This window comes from Nannobrachium achirus, assembly GCF_963921795.1.
Source record: "Nannobrachium achirus genome assembly, chromosome: 1".
NCBI classification, from domain to species: domain Eukaryota; kingdom Metazoa; phylum Chordata; class Actinopteri; order Myctophiformes; family Myctophidae; genus Nannobrachium; species Nannobrachium achirus.
In genome coordinates, this window is record NC_137810.1 from 50278235 (window position 1) to 50300452 (window position 22218).

At 41.0% G+C, this 22218-nt stretch overlaps 1 protein-coding gene across 1 annotated transcript; it reads right to left on the bottom strand.

Annotated features, from left to right (window-relative positions):
* Positions 1 to 2029: 2029 nt before the first annotated feature.
* On the bottom strand, positions 2030 to 19623 carry LOC308288556 (uncharacterized protein; the record flags this gene model as incomplete). Its single annotated transcript, XM_080730023.1, has 19 exons — positions 19433 to 19623; positions 17580 to 17742; positions 17019 to 17168; positions 14794 to 14954; positions 14265 to 14441; positions 13995 to 14136; positions 13657 to 13844; positions 13393 to 13534; positions 13111 to 13274; positions 11519 to 11526; positions 7652 to 7901; positions 7297 to 7462; positions 7002 to 7154; positions 6337 to 6497; positions 5526 to 5702; positions 5283 to 5424; positions 3466 to 3653; positions 3024 to 3165; positions 2030 to 2205 (listed from the first exon to the last, which is right to left on the bottom strand). Exons 1-19 carry the CDS (start codon positions 19613 to 19615, stop codon positions 2030 to 2032), a joined length of 3033 nt encoding a protein of 1010 aa, XP_080586149.1. The 5' UTR covers positions 19616 to 19623.
* Positions 19624 to 22218: the final 2595 nt, after the last annotated feature.

The following is a 22218-nucleotide window of genomic DNA, read 5'->3' on the forward strand; positions in this document are numbered from 1 at the left end:
TTCTTGATCATGCTAGCCGTATTTTATACTTTACTATTCGGAAATTGCATTAAATTTGCAATTTCTGTGCTAACTCCATAGGCTATGGTAGGATTTACCCCTTCAAAATGTGACTTCAGCACCCGTGGGATGCTTAGTGGGCGGGCCGTGAATTGGGCTAATTACCCTGACGACACATTACATGGGAACAATCAGTGCTGAAATACTTTTATTTAATCTGAAATGTTGCCTTCTGCTTTGCAGTCATTTCTCTCAACAATAGAACATTCTGTGTGAGGAGGATATAAGTGCAGGATGATGTAAATCAGGGGTTGCTAATACATAAACGGTAAATTGATTTAAATGGGAGTAAATAAAAGTTAAAAAGTGTATGCTGGAATTAGGCAAACGTATATTATGTGATAACAAATACATTTACAGGCATAACTACAGTTGCTTTCTGTTGATCATTCCGACCAACCCGTGCCTTTCACCTCTCCCCCTGTATGTGGCGTCTCACCGCACCAGGGAAGCATCCCTCACACCTGGTGTGTATTTTTGGCTGTTCATACTTCCTTGTGATTGTAATAATAAACGTACACTGCAATATCGCGAGTGTGTAGTTAGTTGTGCAGGGCGCTAAAGGCAAGTACTGTATAATTCACCCTTTGTCAGCCTTCTGATTGGTGCCTGACTGACCAACCAGCAGGCTCTTTCTGCCTTGTCCCGCCCTGGTTCGGCCTTTTTTATGTTGAATTTAATAAATAAATAAAAACATTTAAAAACATGCCCAGTCACTATACTGCACCTGAGAGGCTCCTTTTTACTGAAACCAAGTTTAAAATGAGAATTGAATACACAAAATAACAATAAGAAGCAACTGAATTTCAATGGTAGTGGATGGAGAGAAAGGACTTTTGTCCCACCAAGACACAGCAACCAATGGGTGCGAAGAGGGGTGGGACAACGGGCGGGACTTGACAAAGGGTGAATTATGTTGGTCGGTCGGTCTGTCTATGCGTCCATTATACTGTGAGTGACCTCAAGATTTCCTGTGCACTTTCATGTTCACCAGGTGATGTGGTCCCTACTAATTCTGGTGACCCAATATGCTTTCCTCTAGGGCCACCATTAAGCCAACATTTCCACTTATACGTTTTATGCAAGATATCTCAATATACAGTAACAGGCATATAAAACAGGCAGATGGAAACGGAAAGCTGCTCATGCCTCTAATCCGAACTTTCATGTGGGCCCAATTTATAGTTTATAGGTGAAGCTCTCCACCTCCTACACCTTCTAGTGTGATGGGAGTAACTCTGTTTGTGTTTATTTTGAGGACCTTGCTATTTCTGTGAATGGTGAGGCCAAGGCATGTTGAGTTTGCTGAGACTATGTTGGTTTTCTCTTGCATTTGTTGCTGGGTGTTTAGGGGCTGCTAAAAGGGGATTTTTGACTTTAACTAACAATCAAACAATACTTTAACTAACAATACCAAACACTTTGTTTGTGTAGCTACTGGCCAAAGGGTGTGGCTTTCAATATTATGTCTGGCCCTGTTACAGATGTTGTCCAAAAATCATGTAGATCGGTACACAGTATCTCTATAGCCATTAAACGAAACAGGTATTTCTTACATTGATGCTCCTACATATTATCATGCAAGCACCAGTAAAGTTAAACTAAAGTTACTTTCCATACCTCATATACTGTGTGCACAGTGCACATCCCATAACCCACACACTGCACATCATTTCGGAGCTCATATCTTTGAACTGGTAAGGGCTAGTGTATGTTATAGAGATAGATGATAGACAGACAGAGACCATAGGATATGCCAGGTGATTGATTGAATACTTTATTGCTTCTTTTCCCCCATAAGAGGATTTTAAACCTAAGAAAGCCTTTATGGCTTGTTTCATTTAGGGTACAGTTCAGTTCAGATACAAGGTCTACTAATACCCAAGACAGCACAATGGCTTGTTTATATTGGGGTCCTTTTGTTCTCAATTCATAGAGAAAATGAATGAATGGCTGAAGATGAATGGCTTCAGCGAACCGTGGCATGAATTTTGAATGGGAGTGGTATATGTGTAACTCCAACTTGTCCCTCTGTACTCAGCTCTACTCCATCCAGGGTGGAGAAACTGAACTTCTGGAATAAACTGACGAAGAACAGGAACAACTCCATTTTTGCGAGGCTTTCTCCCAGACATACACGTTTCCCTGAAAACACACAGAACATAATCATGACCTTAGCCATAAACAAAAAGCAAGCACACACAAATCACTTACAGCATAGTACACACAAGCATAATGTAAATACTCCAACTGAAGCTGGTTGCACACTGCTGCGTTTTTCGGGCCGAATATCGGAGTGAATTTCGGAGCACGCAAATAAAAAATCAACCTCACGTTATGTCAGTCAATCATGTTTGCACACTGCCGCCCGTTTCACGCACCACTCGGTCCCTTGCTCTCTCTATCTCTCTCTCTCTCTCTCCTTGCCCTGAAAAACGCATTTCGCAACGAAAAACGCAGCTAGACTGATAGAAGTGTGGAATGCAGATTGTTTTCTTCCTGTAAAAGTACCTTGGGTATAGAGCCTGGAACCTGGGACATGTGGAATCAGATATCTATATAATATACAGTATACCTTTGAACTCTTCCAATACAGCACCTCCAAATATAATCTACTGCATTATGGAGGGTTATTGCTTGTAAATCCTAATGCAAATTTAGATTGGATGTAGTTCCTAATAACACAAACTACCTCCAACTGTCTATGCTTCCATCTTATGTCTGGCTTGTTTGTGTATACTGTATATTCAATTGATGTGTCGATATCAAACAATCAAACCAAGAAATATTAGTTATAATGTGAATTCCAGAAAGGGATTGTATTGCAAAGTTATATAAGCTTGTTTTTGTATCAACAGCTACAGCCAATAGAAGATGAACATTTCACATGCAGAAATCTGACGAACAAATTGCCCACAATTTTCACACATTGCCAGTTCCAATTTGCATTTGAGAAGTTTTACCTGCAGAGAAAGGCATGAATGCCTCTCTCCTCACAAACTTGCCATCGGCATCTAAGAAGTGTCCTGGATTGAAAGTGTCTGGAGTTTCCCATTCGTTCTTGTCAAACAGTACGGAAGTCAGGCTGGGCATTAATGAGGTTCCCTACACAACACAGGGGAGAAAACAACCATCTGTACTGGCTCCCATTTATTGTGAATCGATGGCTTGTAGTTCTTCATAGAGAATAGATTTGATAGAACATAGTGAGATACTTTATGTATTGCACTCCATACTCTTACTTAATTGTTTTTATCGCCTCTAAGGCATTTTGCAAACATTGCTTTTCTGGCTAAAATATGTCTGAAAAGGTGGACCTTTGGCAGTAGTAGAAAGTAGCCAAGTACATTTACTACATTGGTATTGCTACTTTTACATAAGTAAAAAAGAGCTTCCACCGCTGACCTTTGGTATGAAGTAACCACCCAGTGTTGTGTCCTTGGCTGCCCTCCTGAGTCCATTGAGAGGCACAATATTTCCCATCCTCTGGATCTCATGGATGACAGCGTCAGTGTAGGGCATGTTGGGTCTGTCGGCCATGTTGGGTTGGCGGGACTGTCCAATCACTCTGTCTATCTCTGCCTGGACCTTCTCTGTGTGACGAAACAGAAGGTTTTCATAGCATTCAATGATCAACTAGGAAGACGGAGAAGGAGATAAGCCGGAGAATCGGAGCAGCAGGAGCGGTTTTGCAGTAGCAAAATCGCACTGTAGGGAAGGAAAAAAGAGTTGAGCCGGAAGGCAAAGCTCTCTGTCTACCAAGCAATCTTCGTTCCTACTCTCACCTATGGTCATGAAGTTTGGGTCATGACCGAAAATATAAGGTCGCGGGTACAAGCGGACGAAATGGGTTTCCTCAGACGGGTGGCTGGTATCTGAAGTCAAATGAGCACGCACATCTTATAAAACTTTCCGGGTGCTGAGCTAAAAAAACATACCGAGTAGAAAGGAGGAGGCTCGCACACCGTCTTAAGCTCCCTTAGAGAGTATTTATTGCAACGTTTCGACCCGCAGTGGGTCTTCGTCAGGCATGGCGACATACAGAGAATGTGAATGTTAAATACACTCACAACAAGTGGTGAGTGGCAATGCGCACAGCTGATCACAATAGTGACATTAAGCAGACCATTTCTACTACCGCAACGTGAGGTGGGACTACGGCTGCTATGACGTAATCGCCGTAGCGATCGAAATGGTTAAGCAAAGCCTCGGCGGCGACGGGTTCCCACCCCTTTCATTGAACGCTTTGGTTCCCATGGCGACACGCACACGCAGCAGATGGAGTAGGCGCTACGTGGGAAGGGACCTTCTGCCGTAGTAGAGACGGCCGCGGCGACGGCAGGTTGATCTATCGAGCGCGGATCATTTCCGATTACCGTTGTCATCTGCCGTTGCCGTAGCGTTGCTTAAACTGGCTATTGTTACAATCAAAGTAACCCCTGGTATCTCCCTTAGAGATAGGGTGAGAAGTTCAGTCACCCGAGCAAGACTTGGAGTAGAACCGCTTGGTGGGCACTCTCCATTCCGACATTGACTTCTAATTGTCTGAGTGGCAGCACTTCCATAGAGGTTAGGGTTAGGTATAGGGTTAGTGTCGGAATGGGAGGATGTCGGAATGGCAGCATGTCGGAATGGGGGGATGCACCCGAAACCGCTTCTCCTACACTCGGAAAGGAGTCAGCTTATAGCCGGTGGTTCGGGCATCTAGTACGGATGCCCCCCGAGCATCTTCCTAGGAAGGTCCTCGTACACCAATCACAGCGCATGCTGCTTTGTGTCTGATTTAGTTTTAGTCTTAGTCTTTTGAATAACCCACCATTTAGTCTTAGTTTTCTGAAATTGATAGCAAAGATTTAGTCTTTTGAATATAACATTTAGTCAAGACTAAACAATTTCAGAAGAATAAGACTTCAAAGATCTTTATATTTTGCTAAATTGTAAATTGCTTAATGTATCAAAAACCGAAGCACCTTGATTTTTTTCCTGCATTCACCCAGCAGATGGCTTGCTGAGATGACTTTTTTTTAATGAGTTCTCAGTGGGGAGCTGTTAGGGGGCAAGCGTCTTGCAGGAACATTTTGACATCACATGTAGATGTTTATCATTGTTGGAATAAATGGTTTACATATACATACCAGCATACCAGTTTCCTGAGTGGTAACTAAATTTGACTCTGAGTTTAGTTTTGTAGGCGTTTGCATTTCACCAGACACTTGAATGACCTTGAATATGGGGCAACTTGATGAGATAAACCAGGGCCCACTGCAAAGTGGTGGAGGTGGTCTCAGTTCCAGCCAGGAACAGATCTAACGCACATAGAGCCAGGTTACTCTCCTCAAAGCCCAGGTCGGCCTCTCCTTTGTGCTATTGAAACATGGGGAAAAGACTCATGTGAGTTCAATAACAGACTGAAAGAAACAACAGTTATTGTGCAGTGTACTGTATAGCACAGTTTTCCCAGTCACCTTCTCCATTTCCACGATGAAAACATCAATGTAGTCTCTGGGATTACTTGGATCCAAGTCAAGCTTGTGCGTCTCCACCTCCTGACGAACGAAGGCAACCAAATCCACATAGATTGCAAACAATTTGTTGTGAGGACCTGGCAAGTGCTTCATGACTCCAGGGATTGCCTCATACATCTGCAGTGAGAAAACAGTTTAAGGTCACATTTCATTCATAAGATTTACTTTGAGTACACTGTGAGTCTGCGCCAAAAGAAATCAACTGCATCTTGTTGCAAGTTAATCCTGTGTGTCCATTAGAAAACAAAATGTGTATCACTAAATGTTAAGACTAAATAACCGGAATTAACCGAAAATGTCATAAAAATAAATAAAATATGAACAGAATGTTAATAGAATAAATCACTTAAATCGTATCTGTAATTGTTCCTCATACAATATTTTACAATACCTAAAAAAGATTGAAGAGAAGAAAAACAACCTTACATAAGATGTACAGTAGACCATTGTATGCTACTATTGATGACGTCATAGGTTAACTGAGCTCACAATCCAAAGGTTAAATGTACAGTGCAGTAGTCAGTGCAGTAGGCTACATGACAAAGCATATTTCTTACACAGTATAAACCTTATTTTGAGATAGGAGTTACTCATATGAGTCATACTCTGACTGTGTCCTGTGCTTACTATTGGAAATCAGTTCCTTCAGATCTTTCTCTTTACTGTTATGTCATCTCCTACTTTTTTATTTTTAAATGAGATAGAGAGAGAGAGAGAGATGCCCTATTGAGTTGTATGGATATTTCCTCACTTGACCCCATGCAGAGCCCTCCAGTTGAACAGCTTCGTTGATATTCTTGAGCAGCGTCTGAAAGTCATGGTCACTGTAGTCAAACCGTTTACCAAACACCATCTGGCAAATGATGTTGGACACAGCATTGTTGAGTAGGGATGCTGGGTTGAAAGGCTTGCCTGGGGAAAAAATGTAAATGTAATTATTCAATTTTGGAGTGTCTCGACCACCGTACTTTTCGTCGGAGAGTTTCGACTTTCCGACGTGCAGCTTTCCGAACTCTAATTCAGGGTAATGCTTTTCAGAAGATGCGAGTGACGTCATTTTGTAGTTGAACCAGACCTTTCCAATGAAAGGTTTGGTGGTCAGAGACAGTATGGACAGGCCTTTAAGTTAAGGCATAACGGCCTGTCCATAGTATCTCCGAAATGTTCGGTGAGTTGGACTTTCCAACGTGCAAATTTCCGAACTCTCTTTCGGTCTAATGCTTTTCAGAAGTCGCGAGGGACATCATTTCATGGTCGAAAAGGACCTTTTGACCGAAAAGGGCAGTTTCGGTCAAAGTATGGACAGGCCTTAAGAGCTGGTACTTAAGACAATCAAAATACAGCTCAGAGTCTAGAACTACAGATGAATACAAATAAAACGATTTTGGCACTTTCAACATAACTGCTGCCTCCTACCGTTCTCATTCTCTATCTCCTCCTGGAGATAGCGACACTCCTCATACAAACTCTCTTCCAGTGAACTCTTGCCCATGCCAAACCTACGCAAGGTGGACATGGCGAAGCGTCTCTGTGCCTTCCATCTTGGACCGCTGCTCGTGAATAGACCATCTACGCCACAAACAAACATGGAGAGACAAAACACAGTTAAATCCTCAGTGTTCATCTTTACTTTCAGGTCATTTGCTCTGAGGATTTTACTGTGTGTACATTCAATAATTATTTCAGTCAATGTGTGTGTGCATACGGTCACCTAAGCTTCCTGCATAGATTCTGTCTGCAATTGAGCTGAGTGGCCGATCCGCAAAGTTCTCTGCTTGTGTCACCAGTGCCTCCTTTACCATCTTGTATCCGGACACGACCACCCACTTATCAATGCCCAGACGCACACTGAACACATTCCCATGGGCCTCGGCTAGCTGTGGACGTTACAAGAGCTGATGTTATCGGATAATGTTTTTGTGACAAAATACTTTATTGATTTTAAGGTGTACGGTTCACTATATTGATTCTATTTTGTTAATTATTATGTATTGAATGAGGTATAGGTGTTTGTTGAAATGTCACAAAGTAAACAATATAAGTAGACATGCCTTGCCTTGCCTTACCTTGGTCAAACTAATGTGAGGGTGCTCCATGTCAATACTTAACATGTTCCCTACAAAGGGAAGAGCCAGGGGTCCCGGTGGATAGTTGGATGCATTCCTGTACTTGAGGTAATCAAATATCAGGAGAGAAACACAAATAAACAGCAGTATTCCCTTGAAGTCAAGGCCTGACAGAAAGGCATAAATCCACATTGTGAAGCTGAATCCGTAGTCAACAGTGTTGAAAGTTAAGCAGTTTTCTTCTCCCTCTCTTTAAAGCATAGTGTTGTGAAGTGCTGTGTGTGTCTGTACTGCGTGAGAAAGGAAAACAATGTACTGTACGCTGAAGCTGTCCTGAACTGTTTGTGTGTACAAAGGTGGTCAAGGTAATCTTAAAGCTGTACTGTACCAGAGCACTAAGCCACACCTCTTGAAAGACAGACACGGCTTCATTTCTCATGTTTGGCTACAGTATAGTATGTATCTTCCAAATGTATTTTACAGTATGAAACCAAAAACCCAATTCTCAATAATTGCCATTATATCTAAAGAACAAAGAAAACAAAAAAACTAAACAATAATGCATATTTCATGATCGGTACTGTGCCCATCACAGATATATGACTACTGTGTGCAGGTATTGTTTTGGGTAGCTCTCAACAAACGACTTGTGAGGAGATAGCATTTGTTGTTAGTCCATGAACCACGTGATATGATGACAGAGATTAGAAGTTAATGAATGGCCACTGAAAACAGTGTGGATGGGAATTGGAAGAGGAGGAAATCCTCATGTCTCAACTAATCCACTGGGTGTCCTTTAAAAAAAATCTATTAAAATTAAATAAATGAAATGAATAAAAATACATTTATTAGAATTCTTAATATCCATCAATACTTATCATTCAAATTATGACTCTGAGAAACTGAGAGGACTCTTTTTCTGTAATGTGTCTATAATCCCATATCGGATGGGCCAAAATGATGGCATGATACGAATAACGATTACATTGGGGAGAAAAGGGGAGGGGAAAAAATACATCAATAACACATACATTAACTTCTCTTACAGTACAGTACAAGGAACCCCAAGTTATGTCATGTTCTGTTATTCAACCACGTGTTTTATCGCCTTCAACGAAGATGTTTGAGGTGGTCCGATTGATCCATCTGTGATGATGTGTATTTAGTTGAAAATATACTGTAGTGCTTGATTGGAGATAATGGGGGACTGTCACTAATGTGGGTAAAATGACACATGTCAAGCTGCAAAGTCAGATTAAAGGGGTACTGTCACCTTAAGAAGTCATCTTAAAATATAAGTTACTATTTTTTATGATGTTATGTGCGCAATTATAAGCTAATCAAATTAATTGACTGTACTTAGACTACTTACTGTACTGGTCAGTTGTTGTTAGGGGGCGAGGGGGCAGATTACACTGTGTACACTTCGGAGAGAACACGTGACCTACTGTATCATACTATTACAATTTCGGGGCGTGTCAGCGGGCCTTTAAGTACTGATATTGACCCTAGCCTGCTAATTCGGGGCTCCTATCACCAGGACACTTATCAGAGTTCAACATTAATGGAAGCAAAGTCCATATCCTAATCTATCTGTTGCTGCTTAATCTTCTTGGCTTTTTAGTTTTCCCTTTGTTTGATTAAAGGTAATCTGGTTCCCAGAAGTTTTCTCATTTTAGTTGGGGTAAAGGTAATCTCATGTCAGCAAGAAGTACAAAAGGGAAATTACATGTCAAGTTCACACTAGTCTGCTCCAAATCTCCAAGGCAGAACATAATACGATGGTGTAGAAGAAAAGACAGTTTCAAGGTCTCTTGTGTGACATTACACAAAGAAACCGGTCAGGACAATGGACTCTTTGCTTGTGAGGACAGCTCTTGGCTGGGTTATACCGTATAAATGGGCCACTCAATTCAAACCATTCATTTCAGAAAAGGATGGATTACTGCTAACCAGATCTCTCTGCAGCACATAACTTAACCATACATTAGTATATCCACCATTTCACTGAAAGGAACTGCAATGGATGTCATTGGGAGGCCACCAACAGACCTTTTTAATGGCAGTCATAATGACAAAATAGTATTTTGATGGCCTTATTTAATGAGAAGGAGCATTCCGTCAATCATCTTTAGACCTCAACCTTTTTGATTTGAACAAACTCCAAAATGACACTATGGGCCCTATTATGATCCAGGTCTTATGCCTTATGCCTTAACTTCTTTGCCTTTTTTTACTATTTTGTTTTTGTTTTTTAAACATTTCAAATAGCTGATCTGCAAGTTCACAACATGCAGATGTAGATCAGCATTTGAAGTATTTAAAAATGTTTTTCAAAATAAGACCTGGATCATAATAGGGCCCTAAGAGTGAACATGGTAATGATCAATCATTCAGAAAACAGGGTCTGATCTAGGTTTTCTGGAAAACTTTATTTATATCAAAAATTAGCTAAAAAGCTAAGATTTTCATGAATAATCAAAAGTGACTTAATTAATAAATAAAAGAAAAATCTAAAAACAAATCCATAAATTAGAAAACAAATATTTAAGTAGTAGTGAAAATATCCGATCTACAAGCTCACAACACAACTCTTCTGCTGTTTTCACTAGTTTGGGTCCCGGGCAAACGTCTAATTTTTCTTTTTTGGTCTTGACCTGAAAAGTTAACCACTGCTGAAAATAGGAACCAGAACCCCAAAAGGGGTTCCCGTCCTAAATGGGTTAAGTTACTTCTGAACTCAATTTGTCAGGGCCCCACTGGCCGCGTTGTGAGCACACACATTAGCAGCAGCATGTGTACATACCAACAGCAATTACTCAACTTGTGAGCAACAATATAGAGAATAATGGATGATATTATATAAAACATAAATAAAATAAAAGCTTGATAAAGTTTGTCTGGCCATTTGTGCTTTGTCAGTCTTGCTAAAGTAAAAAAAAAAATAGGATTAGGATAGGAACAAAACTGAAAACATATTTTTAATTTGTTTATTTTATGTATATAAGTTATGTTATATATATATATGTCACGGTTTTAAAGAGAACCAGGGCATTCGAGACGCGGAGCACTCGTGGTGCGGCACGGGGCGGAGCAAGCGGTCGCCAATACAACGTACTCCAGGCGGTGCGCCGCTCTATTGTCCACGACACTGCGAGCGGCTACCGAAGCCCCCCTGTATCCACGAAGCCCAAACGAGTTACGAGGCCCCCCTGGGTCCACGAAGCCCCAAGCGGCGCGAAGGCCAGCGGACCTTGGTCCTGCTCTTCGCCCCCGAGCGCCGCAGGCGCGAGTGGCCGCGAAGAGCGGGCCAGGGCCGCGCGGCCGGCGGAGCGCCGCGCGAGTTACGAAGCCGTGGTGAATGCAATCGTTATATTTATGCCCAGGCCGTAAGGCCTGGGCAAGCGCACGTTAAACGCCCTGTCCAAGTGACTACAATGGAGCTAATGGCTAGGCTAGGCTAGGCTAGGCTAGGCTAGGCTAGTAAATAAAGAGTAAACACTTCCGGTCTGCGGCGAGTTCAAAGCGTGACGTAACTCTCTTATCCAGTGGCTGACGTCGCCATCTGGTGGTGATTAGTGTGTGGTGAACTACAAAACGAGCGCTCTTACCGAGGTCTCCCTGAGTTACCCATTTACCCTGTAACATATATATATACACACTATATTAAAAGTAAGTATAATCTTTATTTATCACGTTTACAGGTTGGTGGCCATTGAACCAAGCGAGCTGAACAGAGCTTGGTTATTTTTATTTTACTTGAAAGTAAACAGTGGTGCATGACAGCAGGGAATGTAATGTGCAATATTCAGTTAGATTCAGATTAATATTTTACAGCATGCTAACGTATTATTGACGTTAGCATACTGAGGGCACTAATCAGGACACATCATTAATGGAGGTAATAAAGTTCACATCATTATCCGTCCACTCTATTCAAGGCTCTACTGTCCTACATATACTGTAGGTATATCTTAACATACAGCCAGTAGCAGTCATTGGTGCCAATGAAATACATTTGTCCACTCATTCAGCCCCTCTTTGACTATGCTGGCACCTCCTGGTACTCCAACATCAAAATGTCTCCAAACCTCCCAAAACAAACTTCGACTTGATTCGTACTTCTCGACCATGACCCACCTTTTTTCCACACATTTTGCTGGCCTAAGACAGCTCAGGGTAGAAGACAGGGTTAAACAACTAACAACTAAAAATGGGATTGGCTTTCAAAATAGTCAATGCAACTCTGCCCTCAATACCCGCATATCTGACTTAGCACCTTCTCAAAATTAGCGACAGACACCCACAGCCTCAACACCAGAGGGAGCGCAAACAACAATCTGGTAACACACACCCATAAGACAAATATGGGTAAATTCTCATTCTATAACACTGCCAGTACACCAAATGTGAAATTCGTTGAACCCTTCCCTTAAAACATGTACTGTACTGTAGCTCGCTGGCCTCCTTCAAAACTGCCCTGAAAATGTACCTTTCAGGAGGCCAGAGGCGGAGGTAGTTATCACTTCCCTTTGTGTTTGATTGTACTTGTGCTGTACTAATTTTTTTGTTTTGACTGTACTTTTACTTTTCTTCATTTTTGTCTAATAACATATTCAATCAATCACATCATTTCCACCAATGAGTGTTACTGACTGAAGTGCTGTGCATTTGAAAAGTAATACTTAGGATGAGTAGATGAAAGGAAGAAAGAAAAAGCCCATAAAAAGAGCTATACATTCTATACCTATTATATTCATCCCTAAAAAAAACATAAAAAGAGTTTAATTTAACATATGGCATTATTACTGGCATATACACAATATTTAGTTGTGTATGCATACTATTCATCCCTAATGCAATAACATTCCTAATCTTTTTGCGATAATTGAATGTGCTTCCTCGTCCAATAACCACCAGGTAACATGTTTTCAACTGGCAAAAGTGTAGACATGGCTTTTTCCAGTTCACAATTTGTCAAGCAAAAGGCGGGTTGGGAATGGAGGTCATCATTAGCGAGCAGGGGCGTCACAAGGGGTAGGAAAGTGGGACTGAGTTACTGGGGCCCAAGGTGGAGGGGCCCTAGTAACTTTATCTATTGAAAAATAGCAGATATACAAGCTCACAGCGTGGCACCGAGTGCCGCGCTGCGAGCTTGTAGATCTGCTATTTTTGAAAAGTTGTGAAAATGTGTGAAAATCTTTGAATATATGTATTTTTTAAGCGAACATTTCTAACTCAAATTTTGCTTCTGGGGGTCCCTGGAACTAAATATTTTCAGATCGGGGTCCGTGGTCAAATACATATCATCTTGGGGGTCCTTGACATAGGTTTCTTGCACACGCGCTGTGAGCTTGTATATCTGCCATTTTTCAATAGTTAACATTCATGGGGGGCCCGCAGTGAATCCTTGTACCCAGGGCCCAGAATTTTGTGTGACACCCCTGTTAGCGAGGTACCGCCAGCATCCTGAACGCCTCTGGGCCGTTGGTGAAGCCCTCCAGACCCTCCATGCTGGGCATCTCTCCAGGGACCGGGGAGATGGTGAAGCGCTGCAGCAGGGATGCAAAGAAAACAAACAGTTCCATCCTCGCCAGCTGCTCCCCTAGGCACACACGCTTACCTGCAGAGAACCAACGATGCCATTAGTATATTGATAATTATGTTAATATAATATAAATATCATGCATAAAAGGGTATAAAAGGCACTTCTGAAAGCTGAATTGTATGGAAGGAGGGACCTGCTGAGAATGGCAGGAAAGCGTCTCGTCTGCGCAAACGGCCCTCGGAATCCAAGAAGTGTTCGGGGTTGAAGGTATCCGGAGTCGCCCACTCATTCTCATCAAACAGCACAGATGCAAGATTTGTAACAATAGCTGTGCCCTATAGAGAGATCAGGAGATGTTGGTGGTAAGACCCATACAGTATTAATGATTGATTTTATGACTTTCAGACAGCAATCTATCTCGTATGTTTGCTCGCATGTTTTGCTAAAACGATTTTACCTTGGGTATGAAATATCCTGCAAGCGTACTGTCCTTACTGGCCATCTTGGGGAAACCCAGAGGCACAATGTTTCCTCGCCTTTGGGTTTCGTGGATGACAGCATCAGTGTAGGGCATATTGGGTCTATCAGCCAAAGTGGGCTGGCGGGACTGTCCGATTACTCTGTCAATCTCTTCATGGACCTTTTCTGGGTGATAATGGTCAGAACAATGTAGATTTCATTTAAAGAAGTACACATACAGCAGGGTACTTGTTTTGTCCAAATGGGAATGTGCAGTTGCATGTGTGTGTGTGTGTGCACTGCAGTGGTCGTGGTGATGCTGAGCGTGCCACATACCTTGTACCTCTGGAAAGTTCATCATGTAAACCAGACCCCAGCGTAAGGTGGTGGCAGCGCTCTCTGTCCCAGCCTCAATGATGTCCAGGGTGCATATCCTCAATGTCTCAATGTTAAACCCAGCCTGGGGATCCCCCTTCCTCTGGTATTGTGACATCAGAAAAGATTGTGATGTTATGTGGTTGTATTACTACTTTTAATGTTGGATGCAATATGACATTTCATGTTGCCATTTTGAAAGGCAGAAAGAAATCTGAGAACAATACCTACCTTCTCTATCTCTGACAGGTATGTGTCTATATAATCACGGGGGTCCTCTGGATCCCAGTCCTCCTGGTGCTTCTCTATCTCACTCTGCAAGAAGACCGCGATCTGCGCATAGTTGGAGTGGATGGTCTGATGAGGTCCTGGAAGGTGCTTCAGTAGGCTTGGAAAGGCATCGTACAGCTGTTAAAGGTAATCAAGTAAGAACAGGTTACATACTGATATGATTGAACAAGCTGGTGAGGAAGACTAGCCCCGTAGTTGGAGCTGAACTGGACAATCTGGAGGCGGTGGATGGACTGACAGATGGATAAACAGAGTGAAAACATACCTTCCGGCCTTTTGGTCTGCCAGAGTTATGCTTAAGCTGGTACACTATTGTCTACATTTTTGATCAGTGGCACTTAAATGTCAGGGCTAAATTTCATTGACTATGTTTTGTGACTGTCAAACTGTAGTAATAGGATGCATTTACCCTTGATGTTTACATGGCACTGTAAGTTTGAGTTGTGCTAATAAATAATAAATGAGTCACCTGAGCTCTAGCTGAGCCAGCGAGCAACACAGCATCATTGTCCAATCGCAGAATGTTCTGAAATCCTTCATCACTGTAGTCAAAGCGATGTCCAAAGACCAGAGAGGCGACCACATTGCCCACAGCATTGTTTACGATGTAGTGTGGGTTGAACGGTTTTCCTGTGAATTATGATTGATTTGTTGAGAATTTAAACAAGGGTCAGGGAAATGGTCAAGAGTCAGGTTTCTGTTAAAATCTGTTATTCATAAGAGAGCTAATAGGTTCATTGCATTTCTCGCTAACCCTAAGCCTGTTCAAAGGGGAGGGGATCTACTGTATCCAATACAACAGTGGTTCTCAACCTTTCAGGCCGTGACCCCCCCCCCCCCCCCCCCCAAAATAAATATTTGAACCGAGGACGCCGCACCCTGATAAGCACTTGGAATGTGGGAGTTGAGGGCAGGCATAACATTTTGTTGGACTGTTTTGTTGTTCCACAGATACATATTGTGAAAATAGTAGATCTACAAGTTCATACTGTAGCTACAAGCTATTTATCTTTGTTACACGGCTTGGTTGAGTGCTTGATTCTGATTGGTCAATCACTGAATTCAGTGGTGTGTTATTTCTGGATAATGACCGCTGAGCTCAAGATCTCTGTCTACGCTCACCCCTTCAGGGTGATTAAATCCCTCTGCTCCGCGTCAGTATTCAATCACCCTGTCAGGGTTTATTTCTCAACAATGACCGTCTTGCCATCAATTATCCCTTGCTTAATCCATAAATAAGTGAAGAATTAAAGGGAGACTATAGGAAACTTTAAACCTATTGTTGTATGTATATAAATATTTTAGCTGTCATTTCCCTCTATCAGCCACTATATTAGTGTCATCCCTCTGGCTGTATGTTGGTTTTGTTCCACTGTTCATGTTGACGTTCCACTGTTTATGTTGACACTCATCCCTTGTAGGGACTTCTTTGTCTTTGAGGGGAGATGGGGTGGGGGGGGGGGGGGGGCTGGTCGGAGCTCTTAATTGCTCCCTTTGAACTTCAAAGGGCTTGCTCGTTAGTGCTCTCTAATCAAGATAGATACTTTTTTTTTCTTAAAAAAAAGATTTGTTTCGGACTTTTATCTCTTTATTCGACAGTAGACTGACAGGAAATGGGGGGAGAGATGGGGAGTGAAACGCTGCAAGGGTCGTCCGGATCGGGAATCGAACCGGCGACGCCATCAGGCATCAATGCCTATGTGGCAATGCCTATGTGGTATGTGCCTGGACCCGTAGGCCATGCAGCAGGCGCCCCCTCTCTTTGATGCCTGTCAGAGAAGGGGGGGGGGGGGGGGGGGGGTGTTTGTACACACAGACTTACATAGTTTACCCTTAAGAAAAAGTTGGTAGCACTTTATAATGAAGTACCTCAATAAAGGCTAATTAACAGCTAATAAGGCACTTATTAACAATGAATTAACAGCTAATAAGGCACATTAAGTCCTAATAGTGCATTTATAAACCCTTTACTATGCACTTATTATGAGATCAATTAACACTAACAAATCCTTAATAAAATCTCTATTATAACAGTATAAACAATTAATTAAGCCTTTATTAACACTTTATTAGGCAATTTAAAGCCACCTATTCTAAAGTGGGAACACATCGGGTACACCCGCCACTCTGACATGTCGGTTGAGTCCTAATTGTGCATTTAGAAACCCTTTACTATGCACTTATTATGAGATCAATTAACACTAACACATCCTTAATAAAATCTTTATTATAACAGTATAAACAACAACAAGTCATAATAAGTGCATAGTAAAGGGTTTATAAATGCACTATTAGGACTTAATGTGCCTTATTAGCTGTTAATTCATTGTTAATAAGTGCCTTATTAGCTGTTAATTAGCCTTTATTGAGGTACTTCATTATAAAGTGCTACCAAAAAGTTAATTAAATAGGTCTTAAGTGATTCATTCAGCAACACATGAATTTGATTGGCTAGTGCCGGGCGATGTCGTCCAAAGATACAATATGTATCTGCTATCGGCAGTAGTTGCCGGGTCCCATGGACAAATAACGCACTTCCGGAAAATACGTCCAGCTGTCGCCCACTGTTAAAACTCACCCATCAGTACTTAGTTACCTAATCTCTCTGATTCTCTGATGCTGCGCAGAAATGGAACAAAACAGAGAGGGCGCTATTTTATTTTCATGACGATGGGTTCCCAGATTGGTACTTACCCTGTTCATCTTGGAAAGCTTCACACAGAAAGGTGCTTTCCAGTTCAACGTGCTTCTCCAGTGACTTCTTTCCTCCTCCAAAGTAGCGAAGATGGGTGTTGGCAAACTTCCTCTGCATTTTCCATAAGTAACCGTTGCTTAAAGCTATACCTGTGAGAAAATGGATGATTTGACAAAGCCGAGAAGTATTATGAGTTTCGTTGGTGTCTATTTATTGTTTATGTTTAATATGTTATTTCTGTTACAGGACAGGTATAAATTATGTTCTATATTGCACTACTGCATTGCCAAGAATCAAGAGAGGAGATAATGTTTCAAGATGAAGATCAGCGTTGGCATCTTTTAGCTGGTAAGCAAACAGTAGGCTATATCTTTCACTCCTCCCCCTTTTTAAACTTTCACAACTTCATCTCTGAATGGATGTGTGTATTTTCACAATTCTTGTCAGGCTAGCTCACTTGTACTTAGACCCTTATTTTTTCCACTCACTTGTTCACTCACTTGTTCACTCACTCACTCACTCACTCACTCACTCACTCACTCACTCACTCACTCACTCACCAAGGCCTTTAAAGACAACATCAAACAGAGGGACAACAGGGCGATCAGCAAAGCTGTCCAGCTGGTTGACAAGAGCCTCTTTCACCATCTTGAACCCGTTGATAAATACCATCCTGGTACTGCCTCTCCTCAAGCTGAACACTGGGCCATACTCCTCAGAAAGCTGAAATGGGAGTTCATAATCTTAAATGGAATTCACATATTAGTGTATTAGTCACTCAATAATGTATCTATTAATTCACGGAACCTGTGTGTGTGTGTGTGAGTCTGTGTACATTGGTGTACATGAATGATTATTACATCAAAATAACACAAAAATATATTGTTAATTATATCTTCATTATGCATGACCAAAACCAATTATGCTCTAAAACTGTGATAGGAGAAGGTAAAACATCAACACACTGACCAAAAATATGCTTTATTACTGGCGCAAGTTTCAACCTAATAGGTCTTCATCAGGCAAATATTATACTGACAGACAAAGGAAATATACAAAAATCATTGGCTAATCATATTATATAACACACATGGGAGTCAGAGTCACAGCACCCTACTCCAATCCAGTGGTGTAAAGTAACAATTTGTACTTTACTTGAGTATTTCCAATTTCCGATACTTTTACTTCTACTTCACTACATCTTGGATCCAAATATTGTACTTTTACTCCACTAGAATTATTTGAAAACTTTAGTTACAAGCTAGATTTTGATTATTATTACAAAACATACATTAAACACTTCAGCCTTGTATACATTTCGGACATTTGAAAATAGACAAGCTACAAGCTCACAATGTGTTGCGATGCGACGCATTGTGAGCTTGTAGATCTGCTATTTTCTAAAGATTGTTATACATTTGAAAACTTGAAATGGGATGCATGATGAGTACTTTCGGTACTTTAAGTACATTTTAATGCCAATACTTTTGTACTTTTACTCAAGTAAAGTTTGAATTCCGTTGCTTTTACTTGTAACAGAGTATTTTTACATTGCAGTATTGATACTTTTACTTGAGTAAAAGAGAGTACTTTTCCACCACTGCTCCAGTCCCAGGGCCAAACACTCCACTCCCAGGGTCTCTCCACCCCTCAGAGGAATGTGCCTGGGTAGAAAATAGACTTTTCACACTTCTCACAATAAACACATTCAATAACAATAGTAAATAATAAGTGCATGTCTGAAAAATCAACAATAACAATAATTAAAAGTTATTTAGAGTTAGCCGGTTTTGTCAGAAGCACTTTTTAATACTTTTCATTGGTTCAATATTTTTTAACCAACACACAGACGTAAAGGGTGTTAAATAGCACTGATTCATGTATCAGTGTGTCAGTATGATATGTTTAGGGCTTTTCTGCCTCAACTCATAGTTAGTGGAGATGGACAGGTAACAGGGAGAGACAGATGGGTAGAGAGTAGAGACATGCAGTAAACTCGTTGGGAACGGGACTCGAACCCGCGATGCACTGTCAGGATACATTGGAGCCAAAGTGCCCAGAGCTCTATAGGCCTGTCAGTATATTTGCCTGATGAAGACAAATAGGTTGATTCTTTTTTTTTCTTTATTAGCTTTAAACATTGTGTGGATGTTTTACCTTCTCTTTGATGTCCAGCACCTGGCCTAAATACAGACTTAAAATGTTCACTTAATCTCCACTGTGAACTAAAAGTGTGATAAAACTCTCAATTCTCAATTCTCAAAAGGATTACAGTCATAACTCATGAAATAGCTTGAAATAATACTAACATCATTCATTATGAATGATGTACCTATACACAATACTGTCTTGTACATGCAATTATGGTCAGAGTGAGTAAAACTGTTAGTGTTTATTGAGAAAGAAAGAAAACCTTGGACATTGTTTTGAAGTCTGGTGAAATAAAAATATTCCCCAGGAGAGGTACAGCCCAGGGTCCAGGCGGGAAGTTGACAGGGTTCCTGTTTTTCACCAGGTCAGTCACCAGCAAAAACACAAAAATGAACAGCAGCCAACATTTAAGGTCCATACACTCAAAAAGAGTGTGCAGAATCATGTTGAGAATCTTGCTAATCACCACTGGAAGAATCCCTGTTTGAGCGGTGTGTTTTGTGAGAGGAGTGGAGAGGAAGTGAGTGAATAGCAGCACCAGAGCTTTGTTTATCAGTTAACAATGACATATTACATAACACAGCTGCCTCTAGGAGTCTCTCTAGGGGAAAGGGGAAAGCTTGACCCCTTCATGGGGCCAAGTTTAGTGATGAATGATCCTATCCATCCAAGTGTAACAGGACAGTGAGAATTAGGCTAGCGAACTACGACACCTAGGGAGGGAAAGGGGAATTCACAAACACCAGAGCTGATCTCCTCATGGGGACAAGACAAGTTAGTGATGATGTCACGCTTGTTGACGCTTCCAAGTGTACGTGTGTTAAGAACAGGTCATACCATTTCATAGATGATACACCAAGTTAAAATGGTATGACTGGTAGGTACCTCTACAGGGCTCTGTGTTAAGGCTTAGGGGGAGGGGGAACAACAGTTCAACCAAAGTTCATGAACACACAGGGGCCTAATTTCTGAGAAATGGAGTGGCCGATGGCAAGAAAGGGGAAGCTTAGTTTTTCTCCTCTCCAAACCACCTTTGGTGGAGTTTAGGTGGGCCTTTGCAGTTACTGTATGTTATACTGTAGCAATCACACCAATAGTACATTGCATGTCCTATGCTAATGGAGAGAAGATGTTCCACAATAACCCATATCATTACTGAAGAAACTGAGTAGAAATGCTCAATAGACTCTTCAGATTAATACTTTTCTTCATTGTAAATGTGTGTGCCAGTCCATGCTTCAAAGCAGCCATGGTCAATAAATTAATTTAAAGTTTCATTTTAATTTTAATGAAAAGGTTATGTTGATTCTACTGATACTGACTGCAAACAAACAATAATACACAGCTAATAATGCACCAGGATGAAATGAGTGAACTTAATGAGTAATGAATTGAATGACTAAACACACCAGGCTATTGTTTTCAAAATCAATAATCAATAATAATCAAAAGAACACTTACAAATCTTATAATCACTTACAAATCTTATAATCATTAAATCTAAGTACTATCACACTTACAGTACCGTACTTACAGTAAGTACAATATTGAGGTTTTTGTGCTTTACTTGAGTATTTCCAATTTCCAATACTTTTACTTCTCCTCAACTACATCTCAGAGACAAAAATATTGTACTTTCACTCCAATACATGTATTTGAAAACTTAGGTAGGCCTACTAGTTACTTTGTAGATTTGGATTATTACAAAACGTGGACTTGTAGATCTGATATTTTCAAAAGATTTGTATACAACTTGAAATGGGACATTCTGTCAAATGAGTACTTTCTACTTTTGGTACTTTAAGTGCATTTTGATGCCAATACTTTTGTACTTTCAGTGGTGGAAAAAGTACTCAAATGTTTTATTTAGAAGTAAAAGTATCAATAGTGCAACATAGAAATTACAGTAAAATGACGGGAATTCAAAATGTACTTAAGTATTGGTATCAAAATGCACCAAAAGTACCAAAAGTAGAAAGAGTCATTATGTTTTCGAATGTATGGAAAGAATAAATAAAAAATATCTACAAGCAAGCTCACAATAATAAATGGCAATCTTTTTTGATTGTCATTTACTTGTATATGACCTAGTTCAAGATTTATGGGCCAAAATGTGAAGTGGCCTGTAGTGCCACCATGAGGCCAATTTGAAAATGGGATGGAGGTCCATCCTTGGCCTACTGGCAGTAGTTTTATGCCGATCTGCCCAGGGTCAGGGGTGCTGGAGATTATCTGCTCACAGAGTCTCACAGAGACACGCCCCGGCCAGGTGGAGATAAAAGTATTGAAACACAGGGGAGGGGAGGGGAGCATTGCATGCATGGTTTCTGCACCCACAACAACTCATGCATTCATAATCATGAATATGGCAGCATTTTCTGACATTATGTTCACAATGCATAATGTGTTCATGTGGATGGATGCGGGAAGTCTAATCGTATTTCTATGCATGATTTTGCTTGTTGTTGATTTTCTGAAGAACAGAGTCCCGAAAGACTTTCCTCCTGGACCAGGGGCTCTTCATGGTATTGGCATTGACGCTTCCAAGATACACCTGCACTTAGCCCAGGTACTTCATTAACACAGTTATGTTATGTACAATACTGTACGTGCTTTCTCAAATTGCCTGTGAATATAAACTGCAACCAAATCAGCTGTGAATAATTACATTCTGCTTCTTATCGGTTTGTTTTTCTGAATTGTCGTACCATTGAAGTTGTTTAAAATACAAGTTTTGATGGCCTACATTACAAGTTTAATGGCAGCCTATGCACTATAGGGTGGGGGTTAGATTAGATGTATTAAGTGCATAATGGTCAGATTTATTAGCTCTACAGATTGCATAATGTTTGTTTTCCAGCCTTTTACAATATATTTTACGTAAACTACTGGTGATATTGAGTGCGGCTTCTACAGATAACCTGTCCTGATAGTCCAAGCGCTCTAGCTGTAACCTTGTTGTGATGATAGGCATATAGCCTGTATTTATGAAAGCAGCTGTCCTGTCAGGTTTTATAGTTTTAACACCTGTGAAAGGTCACATTTTCC